The 16,132-nt window shown below is 35.9% G+C and overlaps 1 protein-coding gene across 8 annotated transcripts in view; it reads right to left on the bottom strand.

The window, feature by feature from the left end:
- Positions 1 to 472: 472 nt before the first annotated feature.
- Positions 473 to 16,132, bottom strand: part of KIDINS220 (kinase D interacting substrate 220) — an 80,596-nt gene continuing 64,936 nt past the window's right edge. For 6 of the 8 annotated variants that reach the window (XM_075145102.1, XM_075145107.1, XM_075145108.1 and 3 more), the window contains 5 exons: positions 15,655 to 15,711; positions 8,955 to 9,101; positions 7,048 to 7,146; positions 5,655 to 5,903; positions 473 to 2,868 (listed from right to left, as the gene is read on the bottom strand). In XM_075145102.1, the coding sequence (XP_075001203.1) occupies positions 1,597 to 2,868; positions 5,655 to 5,903; positions 7,048 to 7,146; positions 8,955 to 9,101; positions 15,655 to 15,711 (1,824 nt within the window). In that variant the 3' untranslated portion in view covers positions 473 to 1,596. The remainder of the gene's footprint in view (positions 2,869 to 5,654; positions 5,904 to 7,047; positions 7,147 to 8,954; positions 9,102 to 15,654; positions 15,712 to 16,132) is intronic. The other 2 variants (XM_075145104.1, XM_075145106.1) reach the window with 1 other exon arrangement.

Here is a 16,132-nt window from a genome sequence, read left to right as displayed (position 1 = left end):
ACATCCATAGAATGAAAAAATAGCAAGCCGAGATAAAGCCAGTTTTCCTCTATTGACTCTGGCATAGAAAAGCATCCTTTTGATTTGGATAACAAAGGCCACGACCACATGGTCCCAACTGGAGGCATCTGGTTGGAGATGCACTAGGACAGAAACAAAGCTGTGCAGAACTACCAGCACATGTTAACTGCCACAAACAGCAGGACTACTGCTTTGGACTAGCGGGAGGTGGCCGCAACTCTGCAGCTCACAGCACTTCCTTTAGAAACGTCTGCTTTGGCAATTCCATTTATCAAATGTATTTTTATGCTTGATGCTTATTTAGTATTGTATTAATAACAATATTGGTTTAATGCATTCTCTTTAATTAAATCCGTGAAGTACTTTAACCAAAACAACATGGACATAACATTTTTATCAAGTGAAGAAACAAAATACCGCAATAAATAGAAATTTGGACACAAACCCAACATGCCAATTTATTTTTTATTCTCTTTGTACTACCAGAGTCTAGTTTGAACAATTCTTCCTCAAAAGCATGCAGATTTCACTGGACAGTACAAGTATTTGCTACAATAACATTCAGGTACATTACTCAGATGACATAAAAATCTTCAAACACTGTACTTGAGAAATAAAGAAGCTGGCATAGAGTTCTGACAAGATTCCAAAAAGTATGCATTATTTTTAAAATGGCAAACACTGCTTATTTTTCTTTCCATAACCAAATGATAAACACTGTACCAAGGAAAGATCACGCACAGCAACAGATACTCCATAAGTTCAGACATAACATCCATACATTATCCTTACAATATTTTAATGTAGCTCAGGTGGTTACACCTATTTAGACCAGTGACTGTAAAATAATGTACCTATAATAAATAATGGATCCACTAAATCAATGATAAGGTATTACCTTACAAATAACTGCCAATTCCAATAACACATCAAGACAATGTTCCTTACAAACCTTATCACCACTCTACCCAAAGTTCACAAAGTCAACAGCAATTACTGAACATAGAGTAAAAGTGTACATTTAGCCGAACAGGTGTTTTAACACTCAAATTTCAACATATGTAATATATGTTGCACACATTAATCCACTAATTAACATAAAGTTTGATAAGGGTGTCACAGGTTGTGATATTTAATCTTCTGGCATCTCTTGCATCAAACGGCAAAGATGCAGTCTTAACTTTACTTGCAAGTATGCAGATTTAACTGGAATGTTTAGAAGGGATAACTAATACATATCCCAACAGAAAAGTAAAATCACATCATAATTTTGATAATTAAACCATACTTACTTCTGTAACATCTGCCCCTGACCAAACCTTTGCACAGTGTCTTAACAAAGAACTGGTTTTCCATGCTGATAAGTACTGCTTTTATATGTGGGGAAGGTCTGAAGTAATTTGCTTCTCGTAAAAATTACTTCTTCTCTCCAACAAAATGACTGAAAATAATCTAGAGAACTTCTATTACAATATTGAAAGCTTAAACTACAGAGCTTAATGTAACCACACACTGACAAAGAATTCCAAGCAAGCTACAATTCATGAGCATACTCTGTTTTAACCTGGCTGCTTTTTACAGGATACTCTCTCTTTCTTCTCCAAAACCAGCCCCTTCTGAGGCCGTAACAGTGTGGAGCTCTGATGAATCTTTTGAAAGCCTGGTATAACTTGAACGGTGGCTCCGTTTGTGAGCAACGCTCTTGAGGTTCTCATTCTGAACCGCAGTTGAAGTGGAACCTGAGCCAGGGTGCAGGATAATTTGAGGTGAATCTCTGATACCTTGTATTTCTTCAAAATTTTGATTAGCTTGATTGTTTGGAGCACTGTTATTATTTAAGGTTACTGTACTAGGGGTTCTATTTAAATTATAGACTTTCTGGCAAGCTGGCCAGTTCTCTTCTGGGCTACTTGCTATCAAGCTGCTTTCAGAAGGGCTTTTCTTATCTTCTGAGCAAATAGACATGCGAACCACAGCTGGATCTTGAAGGCCACTAAGACTGTGCGGAATTCCTCTCTTTCCACTGTGACTGTCATCTTCAAGCTCAATGAGATTTGCCTTTTCAAGCTGTGAATCATCTGCTCCTTCGTTATGGAGGGAATGATTTGGAGAACTTTCGTTGGATCTTACACCAGAGTCAGACGAATCTTTTTTATCCAGAAGGGCGTCTGTCAAATACTCCTTTGCTTTGATGAAGGTTCTAATAGGTTCAGATCCATGTTCTGGAGATTTGGGCTGCTTCTCTATTTTGCCATCTGTTTTCTTATCTTTACCTTCCTTAAGAAGCGGAGTATTATCTGATTCCTCAGTTCCTGACTCATCTTCATCACTTGGAAGTTTCTGATACCGGAGAGTAACTCCCTTAAGCTTTAAATCTGCAGCCTGGAAAATACTTGTTCTTTCTGAAGACTTCTTTCCTGGGAGGAGCTTGGAACCAGACTGATCAGATTTTTCATCTTCTTCAGTAATAGGATCCAAAGGAGATGCATCATTAGTAGAAACACCTGAAGTACTGTAATCAACAACATCATTCCTCTTCAGCAAGAAGGACTTTCTTCCATCATCTTGTTTCTGTTCACCATCTTTTCCTTTTTCCTGTTCTGCACTGGAATGCAAGGAACCCCCTGATGTACTCTGCCCCATATAGAAAGCACTTGAGCTATGAGGGGAGGACCTACCACTTACTGTAGTAGAATTGGCGCCTCCTTCTAACTGTGACATCTGAGCAATATACTCTCTATATGCGTCTCTGTATTCTGCCTGTACCTTGTCAGTAAGCTTTGATATTTCAATACTAGAATCTTGAGAGTTAAGGCTTGAAAGACTTGGAGTTCTACGAGTTTGTGACTGGAAAAAAAAAAGAAAGAAAAGAAAGAGATAACAGTTAAATGCACTATTTATTTTTACTTCTACTGATCTTTTAAAATTAAATAACTCAAAGCATCAAGCATGTGTGTAAATGATTTTTTTGTTGCTGTGAATAGGTTATGCAAGTGAAATTGCCAATGCTATAATTAAAATATGCTTACTATAATCATATATATGCAACCATACACACATTCACTAAACTTACAATGTATTCTTATTGTTGGTCCCCATTACGGAAGATTTCCACAAAACAAGCATTTTACCCAGTGCATTTGAGGCTAACTCTTTTGAGTATATAATTATAACGATTGAATTTGTATGTCAAGATGGGCTTTTCTAATACATTTTTGTACATTTACAAAATTAGCATTTTATATTAGAAAGACAGCAAGGGTTAATCTAAATGGTGAACATCTCTTAAAAACATTTTTAAAAGACCCCCATCCTACATACTTCAATATATCCTGGCAAAATTCCATTGCATACAGCTGATTTCAGAAAAATCAGCTCTCGGACAAACATATTCCTCTTTGCCCCCACCTCTGCTCTCTTTTAGTGTGCACACAGACAACTCCATAGGCATAGGATGCTAGGCCATCTATTAAATGCTAGAACCAAAGTCTATCACAGAGCTGAACAAAGTAAAGGAGTGGATTGTGGCTGAACATATGGCTTCGTGTTGTGCATATAACAGGCTGCTCACTACCACCAAGACAAAGATATACAGTGCCCAGTGCATTGGAGCTGAGGCATTGACTTAAGCAGTAAGCACTTTAGGAAGCCTACTCAACTTTGCAGTGCACAAGAGATGAGATTTTGAAAGACTGTCGAGGTGTTATGTCTTATTTGGGGCAACACTGAAAATGAACCATGTTTCAAAAACCTACCTTCTACTACAAAACGCTATTAAAAAAACCTAAAAGCGCTTGGGTAATTTTAACAAGCTAAATGTAAACAAGAAAATTAATGTGTGGATTCAAACACTGTGAATGAATTTAGGATTTAGAACAGAACTGCTTAATCATATAGATATACCCTCTTGATTCATCCTTCTCTTTCTCACCCTCTGTTTTTCTTTTCTCCTTCCCCCCACCTTTTTCCTGCTCTTATAGGCATCCTTCTTATCTTTCTTGTTTCTGTTCATCATCTTTTCCTTTTTCTTGTTCTGCACTGGAATACAATGCAAACCAACATGTTTCTTTCCTTCTCAGAAGATGCTCATAACCTCCCCAGCAAGCAACATACATGAGATCTGCAGGTTACCATTTCATTATTCCCTCTATGTTACTAAACAAGTATTACTCACAGCTTTTCGTAAGATCAATAATGTTGTATATAGAATATTGGGGAACAGCTAAACATGATTAACTAAAGGAAAACGGTGTTTAAATGACTTCTATCTGTCACGACTCCTAAGCAATTCAATGCCCAAAGCAAAATGCAAGTGTCTCAGAAATATTAACACTTGATTATTTATGCATATTCACTACTATTTATCCATACTCACAGCAGCTATGGTTCCTCACCAAAAAGAGAAATATTTGATTTTGTTGTGCATTTCCAGTAGTACTCCTTTTTACAGAGAAGCAGCAGTATTCTTTTTTAATCAGTATCAGCTTTGAAAGTTCCAACAGGTGAATTCTAATGTTTTCTGGAGGACAAACTACCTTTCTCATTCTTTTGATTCAACTTCAGATAACTATATGGGCATCAGAAGCACTACTTATTTAAACTTGCATTTTAAAGAGTGTTTTAAAAAAGATTTTCTTGTACTTCTTTCTGTGCTTTTGACACAAAAACAATATAAGAAATGTGAGTCATGCCACTTTGATTTGGAAAAACAAACATTGATACTCCGTTGCTGGAAATAGGCAGTAAGAGTAATCAGGATCCTACGAACCCACACAAGTATGCACACACACACACACAGAGATATCTGAGATAGATTTCTATCTCTGGGATATATATCCCAAACTTCTTTTCAGTGACAATTTTGAATATTAAAAATATCACCTATAGCTAGTAATTTGGGGTGTCTTCCTATTTTGATGCACCTTCAACATTTTCTAATTTAGACTTCCAGAGATGAAAGAAGCTGCTAAATGTTTGGATTTGGGGGTCACATGTTTTATTTTTTAATTCTAATCACTATTTAGATAGCAACTGATTTGTCTTATTTCTTAAAAAGGGCAAAAGAAAATCACACACTTCGGGTGATTTCATAGGATACAGAAGAAAATTGACCATAACCTACGGCAGAAACCATAGTTAGAGAAGGGTGTCAGCTCTGGAGTCTATGAATAGATTATGCATTGTCAGGACAAGGTTCTGATGTCACGGAGCGCTGTAGTTGTCTGTTTAAAAAAAACTAATAAATGTATCTGTAATCCTTTGAATAGCATAACATCTGGCTAGTAAATAGCTAAAATATTTCATACACAAAGTCTGAATACTACAATAAACAGAAATCTTGCAGGACGCTGCCCTAAGCTAGATGAGAAAAGCATGATAACTTTGATTTTTTTCTTTTTAAAAGTGATTACTGGAACAGATGAATAGTTTTCAGATAGCAAAGACTAAAGACTTTGACTCAGAGAGTGTGGTTAGAGTTTACATCTCTGCAAAACTGGTCTTTGCCAAGACTGAGAACTGAAGGTATGTGAATTGTCACGACAGACTTACTTTTTGACCAGTCTGTATCCAAAAACGGAAAAAATCCTTTACCGTACAGGTAAGCAAGCAGAATACATTTCTCTATTAAATACCTGCCAACTTAAGTTACTATGGCGCGGAGGAGCTTCATCAAGACCAATTGTGTTGAGTTCTTCAAAGCTGAAGTTAAGCGTGTAGGGAGCTTGTCCAGAAAGACCTGTAAGCTCAGTGTGAGGCAACTCAGTGTTATGCCCAGGACGACGAGTAAGTTCACTATGAGGAATTGCAGTGGTAGCATGTTCAGTCGTTCCACGAGGATCTTCCTGAACAGCCTGATTTTCTGAATTTCTCATTTCAAGTATCTTAACACACAAAAAGAGACAGTATAAATGTAATTATATAAATAGGAGAAGTTCTCAAAACTGTTAAAGAAGAATTCTATTAAAAATAGGAAAAAGGAATTCATAACTGTAAAAGTGTACTTGCGTATGTGGTTGTGATCATGGAAAAGTATGGAGAAAAATCTGTTTACAGATCTAGTGCATTCATTGTCTTCACTGCAAATCACATTTTAATATTCAAGAATTTTTTTTGTATTTACAAATTATTCTTATTACTGCTCAGACCCTTAAAAGAACTCACATGCCACAAAACACTTAAGTTCTTGTAAAACCAGGCAAGTGATAAATTACAAACTTAAAAGCAAAACGAAACACTTCTGTTTTATAGCTTTAATCAACCTGAATCTAACAATAAATCTCATCTTGTAATTCTCAGTGTTTTCAAGACTGATTTAGCAGTTGAGAGATATACTGTTATTTTCAGAAAGAAAACTGGCAATATACTAAAAACACTTAAGAGAAAACACAGTTCTCTGTGATGCATAACCCTCACTGTAAAACTGTCATTTACTCTCAAACCAGGAGGAAGGAAATGGGGGAAACTAGATATCTCTATATATGCTTCAATAACAGTATGCAATGCAGCATTCTTGCAGTCAATCGAATATTGTATATTTATCTCATGGGCTTGATTTTTAGCTTAAGTTTCTTTAAAAACTATGCTTATGCAATTGTGTGCCATGCATCTCTAACAGCCTGGCTGTCCACTTCCTCGCACTAATATACTTTGAACTCCCTGACTAACTTTTAACAGAAGGAGAGAGGCTTCAAAGAGAATTAAGTTCTGACAATTTCATTAAAATAGGCAAATTTAAAAAGGGAAAAGGGAACCCATACAGGAAAAACAGATCTTACAAAAAGAGGAGGCAAAACTTCAGAGTTCACAATCAATTAAGATGCAAATCCATAGGCAACCAGTTCTTCATTAAAGTGCTCAAGACAAAAAGACAAAGTAACAAAATAATAAATGAATGCATGTTTTAAGACGATACTTTTCATCTTAAAGATGATGATAACAAGAAAGCAACAGGAAAGGAAAAAAGATAAGGTTCATAATGAAAAAGACTAAGTTATGATGACCTGAATACTGAAGAGAAAGTCTTACCATGCTCCTGAACAGGTGCCAGTCACCAAAATTCATACTCATTTCTTTTTTCAGTTCATCAATGTTGCATTGAGCCAAGACACGGCCATTGATATTTGCCTAAAACAACAAAACTAAATAATGTAAATTACTGATACAAGACTTATGGCGTGGCAGTAACAGACTAAAAAAGTAATTAAAATTAGATATATTGATGGGGACTACTAGTGAAATTCCGCAACATCACACTTAAGTCCAATCCTATATAATAAACACGTGTTTTTATAAAAGAATATTTATTGATGATTGCTTATAGACAAGAAGAACCTACGTGTCATGAAAAAATGAAAATATTAAACCCATCAAAAATGTGTATATGAAAGGCAATATGATTGTGTTCTATAAACAGACATAAGGAAACAACACATAAGTGGTAGAAAATTTCACAGACAATAAACCACATTCATCTGCCTAGATTTCTCAGACTCAGAACACAAACGGACAGCAGACGCCCAAGTATCTGAAGATAATCAGACAATTAAGTCCCAGGCATCATCTGACTCCCTGGCTTGAGGCATATAAGATCAAGCATCACCTCCATTAAGTTCCCTTCCCTGCGTAAATACAGGCTTATATTCCTCCCATCATCAGAAATAGCCAGGGATAGAAGACTAGACTTCTTTCTAATTTTCATCATCGTTCAGAGATCAACACAGAAGTGCATAAACACCATCTATATTCGAGGAAGGTGATTACTTATGTTAGGCATGTTTATATAGTGCTTAACTTCCAACAACACCAAATTCAATACAGAACCATTTTCATTACATAACAATGAGAGGTACTTCTCTTTATACCATGTATCAGCAGATGGACAGAATGTAAAAGAGGAGCTATGTCTTAGGAGAGTAGCCACAAAATGGAAGACCCAAGTTGAGAGCTCTGCTCAATCTTAAGGACCTCAGTGGTTTTGTTCCCATATCGCAGCAGATGGTCTTAATCAAACTAGGAAAAAGACCAGGCTGAGCCATTTTCATTCTTCCTTTTTACATCATATAACTTATTTATATTCTTGCATTTCTTACTATAAGAGGAATCTCATTAGAGATAACTGATGAGCACATTCTTTTAGCACTCTTGAGCCACTGAAGCAACTGGAATTTTTTGCAGCTACACTTAATGACCTGCGATCTGACATCCTACTCCTTGCTTTAAGCAACACCGCTGAAGCTTCCTATAATAAAACTGCCTCTTAATCCTTGAATCAATGTCCTCCCTGAATTTTTTAAGATATGATAGGTATGAGGACAAAGTGAGCTCAGCAAAAACATTCACTAATGACAACCTTCATATTTTTCCCTTCTTTCTTTGTAAAAGCAGCACATAGAACAGTGAAAAAAAGTGAAGTGAAAGACAAAAATGATTCTGTGCTAATGTCTCAAAGAAAAGAGCAGTGACAGAAAAATGTACAGTGGCCTTCTTCTGAAGCAAATAGATGTGGAATGTGATAAGAGAGGAATAGAACCATCTTCACCACTCATTTACAACAGAAAAGATGTGCCAATTTCTCAGGGGGAAAAAAAAAGGGCTGTTGCTACCTGGATATAGAACACATTTGCAACCCTATTTATCCACACATCGCAATTTTGAAAACGTTTTCCTTGCTTCTTTTCTCAAAACAACCAGTCTCATCAGCATTTATATTTCTGAGTCTGTTTTTCCTTTCTGAGAGAGAACATTTTCTCTGAAAAATATATGCTTGTATTAAAATGTCCTCCAAACTTAGCACACATAAACGTTAGGATGTTGTTTTGGCATTTGATGTGTTTCAATAAACATTTTCAAGAAAAGAGGCAACTAAGTATTTCCTTTTCCTTGTGTATCTCCATGTTTAGATACTAAATATATAAATGAAATTCAGCTGATACCTTTCTTATAGTTGCAGAGTACTGAGGTAGCATGCTCTGGTCCAGACCATCTATCTGCTTTAGCTTGTCACACACAGCTTCCACACTCATTGTGCTCAGAGACACATGAGATGCTCCTGCGGTCGATCCTGTGCCTGCTCCTGCTCCCTGTAAGAAGTGAGAAAACGTGCACGTAAGATTTGTTCAAATACTGAGTACACCCAGAATTTCACAATATACACTAACACAGATCAAGCTGTGTTCAACTACATTTTAAAATTAAGAGATGAGAATAAGAATGCACAGGCATTTTAAATTACTATCAGACTATCTATATATTAGGAAACATTTATTACAGGTATTTATATGAGAAAGAACACAGCATCTTGAGTCCTGCCTATGTGAGGAAAATAACTCTCTTAAATAATGTTATTTAAGAAAAGCAACATAAAAATCAGAAATATTAAGTAAGGGTTAATCAATTTCAAATTCACCTTTACTCAGAGTTTCCCCCTGATTTTAGTAGTTAGTTTGGTTTTGGGTTTGTTTATTTTTTTTTAAATAATGCAGACAAAACTTAGCTTTTCCCGTCTTAAAAACTCGTGGTTTAGTATCAGAGAAAGATGACCTAAAACATAACTCCTCCATTACTTGGATTCATTGGGTAATTTTAGCAACATCTGTCCATTTTCTAGAGGTTCCTTCAGCTCCATTTATGCAATATCAGACAAGGGGCTGTGTACCACAGTATAGAAACACAGAGCAGCACCGCCACTGCTCTCCAAGATACTATGAGGATGCTTTATATATCTCAAACTTTGGTATGATTTAGGTAGAAATAATTCACAACTCAGATCTGTAACACAGAAGTTGTCCTACTAATGTTGCCAGCTTTTGGGAATTTCAAATAAAGCGTGGAAAACCAAAACAAATGCATCTGCAGGTAGTCAGTATACTAAGACAGTATGTTCTCAAAAAAACCCACATTCTCCCTGGACGGGGACCTGTGCATTAAATAGGAGCAAAGTGCAAAGCTCTAAACAGTTACGCCAGTGATTCCAAATTCCTAAAAGCAAAATCAGAACCAGTTCTATCAGCTATGAAATACTTGTACGCCCTCCTCCTGGGAGAGAGGTTGCACCCTCCCCTTTTTCTGAACGTGAAGTTTTGGTTTCAGCACTGTAGACCATGCACCAAGCGAAGCTCACTTTGGGAGGATGCAAAAGAGCTTCTAAAGCTTCAGAGCTCATCACCACATGCGTAAACCCTGGGATGTAAAAGTGCATTTTGACTATCCAGACTTCAGTTAACCAAGTTTGACTATATTCCTCATATCACCAATTAAGACTGTTTTTATAGATCACCAATTAAGACTGTTTTTATAGTCACAATACTTTTTCCATTTTTATTTAATTACTTCAAAATTATTTAATCTTTCAGAATTAATATAAATTAATAGATCCAAATATATTGCTTATGAAACCAAGGATTATCACACAGAATGGCATTAACCATATCTGAATTATCTAAACCAGGATATTTAAGAACAATTTATTCAACTGTTAATTCCAAGGCCGCAATCCAAAAACCCATTATCTACTACCATTTAACTTCAGAGTTATTTCTAACTTATTGTTATCAGAGATCTGGGGAGGTAGGCACACTCCCCACCTAAGCTACTCTGAGTTTCAAAGTTTAGATGCTATTACATGTAATTTCCCTGAAGTTCTCTGCCAGATGTGCTTGAAATGGACTTAAAACTGGCAAACTTCACTTAAGAACACTACAGGAGGTTGTGGGGAGTCTAAGCCTAGCAGTTCGCACACTTGCCTGAAAACAGAGCTGGAGCACTAATCTTTGTTCCTTTGACCATTTATATTTTATGTGACACCAACTGGACGCTAAACAAACAAAATATATACTCCATTTTCTGGGTAGGTAGTCTACCTAAATCATTGCATGAAAATTAAGCATTATAATTCCACTACAGTCTAGGCACCTAACTTAGGGGCTTGGTATTCCTTCTGAGGACAAGACAGTTACTTTTCAGATTCTGCAATGTCTCCCTAATTAGGTGCCTACAATACCTAATTAATTATCATATTAGGCATCTAAAAGAGGAAATTTAGGTCTTAATCTAGTCTGATTTTTAGCACAGCTAAAATCCTTATCATGTTAAGGATATAAGCCAACCATCAAACTGATGAAGATGACAGGAAGAAGCTTCATCCGTAAACTATTTATCATATACTTCTTTTATGTACATCTCTATTTTTCCTCTTTAAAAAAATCACTTTTGAGTTTTCTTCAGAATACCAGTTTTGTCTATTATTTCCCCATAAGCACACTATTTACTATTGGTATGAGTTAGATAATACATCAATAAAGAAAAGGTATTAAATTAATTCAAATATTATTTATTTTTTGAAAGAAAGCTTATCAATTAAAATAAAAGAAACCATTATAGCCAAAATTACATTGTGGCACTACTAAACTACTAAAATAAATGATCCCTAAGCAATGTGTGTAAGCAATTGCCTTTGTTCTCTGAATCTATTAAATACATTACCTACCATATATCTACAAATAAATGAAGAAAAGTTTTAAACACTTCTAACTTAACAATTCTCCTTCAGATCAAAATATTTTTTTAACAATCAAGAACAAGTCATTCTTTCTGCATGCATTAAGAGTTAGTTTAGAAACTCTTCTTTCTGTGTGTAAAAAAAATACAGAAAAGCGCTAAAATATTTAGACTATTTTTGTTAAAGTGTGAACTGTTTGAAATAGATGCACATTAATCCAAATCATTCTTTATAAAAAGCACTCCCCAAAGAATAAGTAATGTAATAGCTTTAGGGATACTGTCATCATGTAAGTGAATTAAAACTGTACTTAAACTGACACATTTTTCAGCCTTAGTGGTTTTGTTAGAGATGCTCAGAGAACATTAGTCTGAAAAGTATTTGCCATGCAAAAGCTAAAAGCAGCTTGTCAAAACAAACCTCAAGGCTAGTAATGTGCATTAGTTTACAGACAGCCCAGCATGAAGCGCCAGTATGATAGCTTCTGAAATGACTCTGAAATAAGTGAATGATAATTCACAGAAAGTGGCTGTACCTGTCTGTTTTTGTTTAACCCAGACTTACACGGCTTTGAGAAAAGGACAAAACAGAATGAAAAGAAACAACAGCTTAAAGTGACATCAGAAAAGCTGAACATACAGATGACATGCTTTGAAGTAAACAGAGGAAATCAGTGTTAGGACAGAAACAGGGTATTTTCATAATGCGATGAAACTTTTTAAGATAGACCTTCAGAATATACATTTAGTATATGCTATACAAACACTATTTTCCTATGAGCAGACTACTCCATTTTGCACTTGTAAAAAAGCAATACTTGCTGTATTTTGTTTGCATAAAAGTTTTACATTATGTTTCTGATGGAAAATCCTGCTTTTAACCAAACATTCTCCTGCCACTTCAAGATCACAGTATACCACCAATGTATCTCAAATAACTTTGAAACCTTGTATCTAAGCACACACCCCCCATCCCCCCAAAAAAGCTACCACCACCCACAGAACTGAAAAGGTACTTCTTTTAAGAACAAGTACAAAGCACAAAAATGCCAGATAAAAGCACCTGGAAAATCCATGTAAGAAAACTCCCCTGCCACACATTTTCATTCATGCTCAAACTTTTGAAAAGCACTTCCAGTTTCTTAATGAGTATTGTACGTTTATCTACACTACATGCTCTGGGCCATGTTAGTTCTCATTCAAAGCACACATACTACATCTTAAGGTATTATATATTCAATGCAGTATGAAAAATGTATTTAAACAAAGTAATTATATCGCAGCAAGCTGCATCTTAACAAGTCATAATTAACAATGCAAACTAAAGCACACGATTAAGTTTATGACAGATAAGCACTGCTAATGCTAGTTTGATTTCTAACATAATAGGGGATACTATGAACAGATATTGGTAACACTACAATCCAATGATGAACTTTTCAGAAGAGCACTCTAGAAGTTTTTGCAGTTCCTGTCAGAAATAACCATTTGTAAAGTCAGCAGAAATGCATGTTTGCCTCCATCACAGATATGCAAAGATTGACATCTTAAGTCAAGCCTATTTTCATTAGTGATTTAAGCCGGTACCCTAAAATGTGCAATGCACCTTCATGTTGATACAACCACATAGATGGTATTGGTAAACTTACTGGTTTGACATCTATGTTTTGATCCATTCAGTAAGAAACAGTAAACGATCTGAGATAGACAAGTTTTATCACCAGCCACAGAATCCAAATATAGAAGGTCACAGAAGTCAGATTACTGATACAGGATGACTGCTTTCAAAATAGTTCTGATTTCCACTAAGCTAACCTAGACTTACACTGATTTTACAAGACTAATGGTTAAGATCTGAAATTTCAGAACTCAGTCAACTCCAGTGTCAGACTGACTACAACAACAGGGCCTTAACTGGATCACGTAACATCCTCAACACTGCTCTGCCAACTCATGCAATGAATAGCAATGATGATCTGTGTAAAAAAAATTGATACTCCCAAAGAAACTGCGTTTTGCCCTGTAAAACTTAGAACATTCAAAAGAATGTTTACACAGATGTAAAATTGCAACATTTCTGGCTCCTTGCCAGATTTGCATGAAGGACAATTTTGATTCTACACACTCCTCTTGTTTTCAATCATCAAACCAGTTACACATCTTGGTGTTCATTAACTACTTTGTACAGTTTTCTAGTATATTTCATTACTTCGCATGCACCAATCCATTTAATAAGTAAAAGCTTTATACAGTGGCAATGACCCATCAATTAAGAGATATATAAATAGCTGGATGAGATTATTGTACCCATCACCTCTGGGCAACTGCAGTACCTAAACCAAGTATAATACTGTTTCCTTTCAAAGAAGTTTCAATAAAGTCTACAAAAGAAGTGTTTTTAGAATAGATGAAACCCTGATGAGGTATTCCGTCAGGCACACCTTCTTCTTTACCGAGAGGGTGGTCAAACACTGGCACAGGCTTCCTAGAAAGGTGGTCAATGCCCAAGCCTGTCAGTGTTTAAGAGGCACTTGGACAATGCCCTTAACAACATGCTTTAACTTGGTCAGCCCTGAAGCGGTCAGGCAGTTGGATTAGATGATCGTCGTAGGTTCCTTCCAACTGAAATAGTCTGGTCTATTCTATTCTAATACCATACCGACTAACAACATTCTTGCAAACTACCCAAGAGATTTTTAAAAATTCAAAATTTTAGATTTACACTGCAGGTTAAATATTGCTAAGTCTAAGAAAAGTGTATGATCTGACATGCTGTACTACACAGGTTCACACTAGTATAAATTAAACTCAAAAATAGATCTAATAAAATCCTCCAATATCGTTACTTCAAACAAAGTTTCCTTTTAAAGTTCTAACTCCTGTATTTTCTTACCTACAGCCAATAGACTACATAACCTACATGGGTCTTTTAAACTGCTGCTTGAAACTGCAGCCTATGTGTGCTTAGGATACACACTCAGAGCAGCAAGCAGAAGAGCAACCAGGTCCAGGTCTGCTGCTGGAGCTCATTCACTACTTTGCCCTGAGACTAAACCCCACTTTTCCAGTCGTCTGGCCCTTCTCACACTCATGGATACACACATACTTCAGCCATCACCCTATTACTTTCTCAACAGCCCTTACTTTTTCTCCTTGCACTGACAAGCTGCAAAGGACTGGAAAGAGAATGGGATACTGAGATAAATAATCAAACACAGGGAAGGCATCAGCATCTCCAAAAATATACTACCAGAAAAACTTACTCCAAAGTCATCCCTTCGCACAAGGTAGCTAATGACCTGGAAGAAAGAACTTTAGGGTACATTTTCCATTGCATCGCCCATACATGGGTGCTCAGTGAAGGTAATGTGCAGTTAAATACAGCTGTGGAATTTGTATGGGGTTTTTTTCATCGCATAGACATTTTTGCGATGATTTACTAGAAGAAAAAATAACCGAGATCAAACTGTAACTGTTGCCAACAACTATTAGCAGCAAGTATTAAGAGAATGATGACAATCATATTAACGTCTTTGCTTTGGTAATAAATCATGATTTTCCATTGATTCCCACAGGCAGAGTTAAAACAGATACCCATCTTTGTGTGAATACTTAGGGTAAAACAACAAGTCATGGAAAAGGTAGATGTTAGCATTTTGACTCAAGAATAAGCTTATGGCCAGCAATTTTTATTTTTTAAAATTTCTATCAAAAGTTGCTTTATACTGTGTTAACTGCAATATCTTTATGTCACCAGCTAAAGAAGTATGGATCAGGTGAGAGAGCTGACTAAAGCGGAAAAAACACAGTCACTTCATTCTAAAATCTAAGCACCGAATGACCAGCTGTCATTCTTCACTCTGTTTAGCTACCACAACACTCTTTTTACGGAAAGCTCACAACAGCTACTGAGAAAGGCAAGGGGAAAACTACAGGGGAAAAAAATAATACATCTGATAAGTGAAATATTAGCTCTTAAATTCATTCACGAACTACATTAGTTTTCAACTACTCTATTTGCCCATCAAAGCCACTGATGCAGTGTTAGTGAACTGCAGTTATGATTAATGCAGACTCATTACTGCTGAAAAAGCAATGAGATGCTAAAATTTCCACACCACATGACTACTCATTTACCATTGAGGGGTCTGTGGGTGAAGGAAGCCCCTCATCAGCATCCTCCTTGATAACATCCTAACAACAACAAAATATTATGGTTTGGGTAAAATGATTAAGGGCTCAACAAAAAATACGAAGTAAACAGTGAATGAGAATGATCTCGTAATAATACATAATTCAACAGAAACACATTTGTTTTCCTTAAGTGATTAAAGATTTTACCACCTTTTAATAGCTTTGCTCATTGTATCAATATCCTAGAAATAAACTGGTTGACAAGTGAGGCTTTTACTTTTTTAGCTTTCCTTAGTTCTTAATTCCGTTTGAACAGCCATCTGTCAGTAAAATAAATACTGTTAAATAGGAATTTTATTATTCTATAGGAAGCTAGAAAAGTCTGCTCGTTTTTCCTTTTTAATGGGTAAATAAAGTTGAATTGTATGTTCTTACAAAACCAAGCTACAACTGATGCATACTTAAGATAAAATGTATTTTG

The sequence above is a fragment of the Calonectris borealis genome, chromosome 3, assembly GCF_964195595.1.
Source record: "Calonectris borealis chromosome 3, bCalBor7.hap1.2, whole genome shotgun sequence".
Classification (NCBI taxonomy): Eukaryota; Metazoa; Chordata; class Aves; order Procellariiformes; family Procellariidae; genus Calonectris; species Calonectris borealis.
Note: the sequence above shows the minus strand (reverse complement) of the source record. Positions and strands in the feature narration are given on the sequence as shown.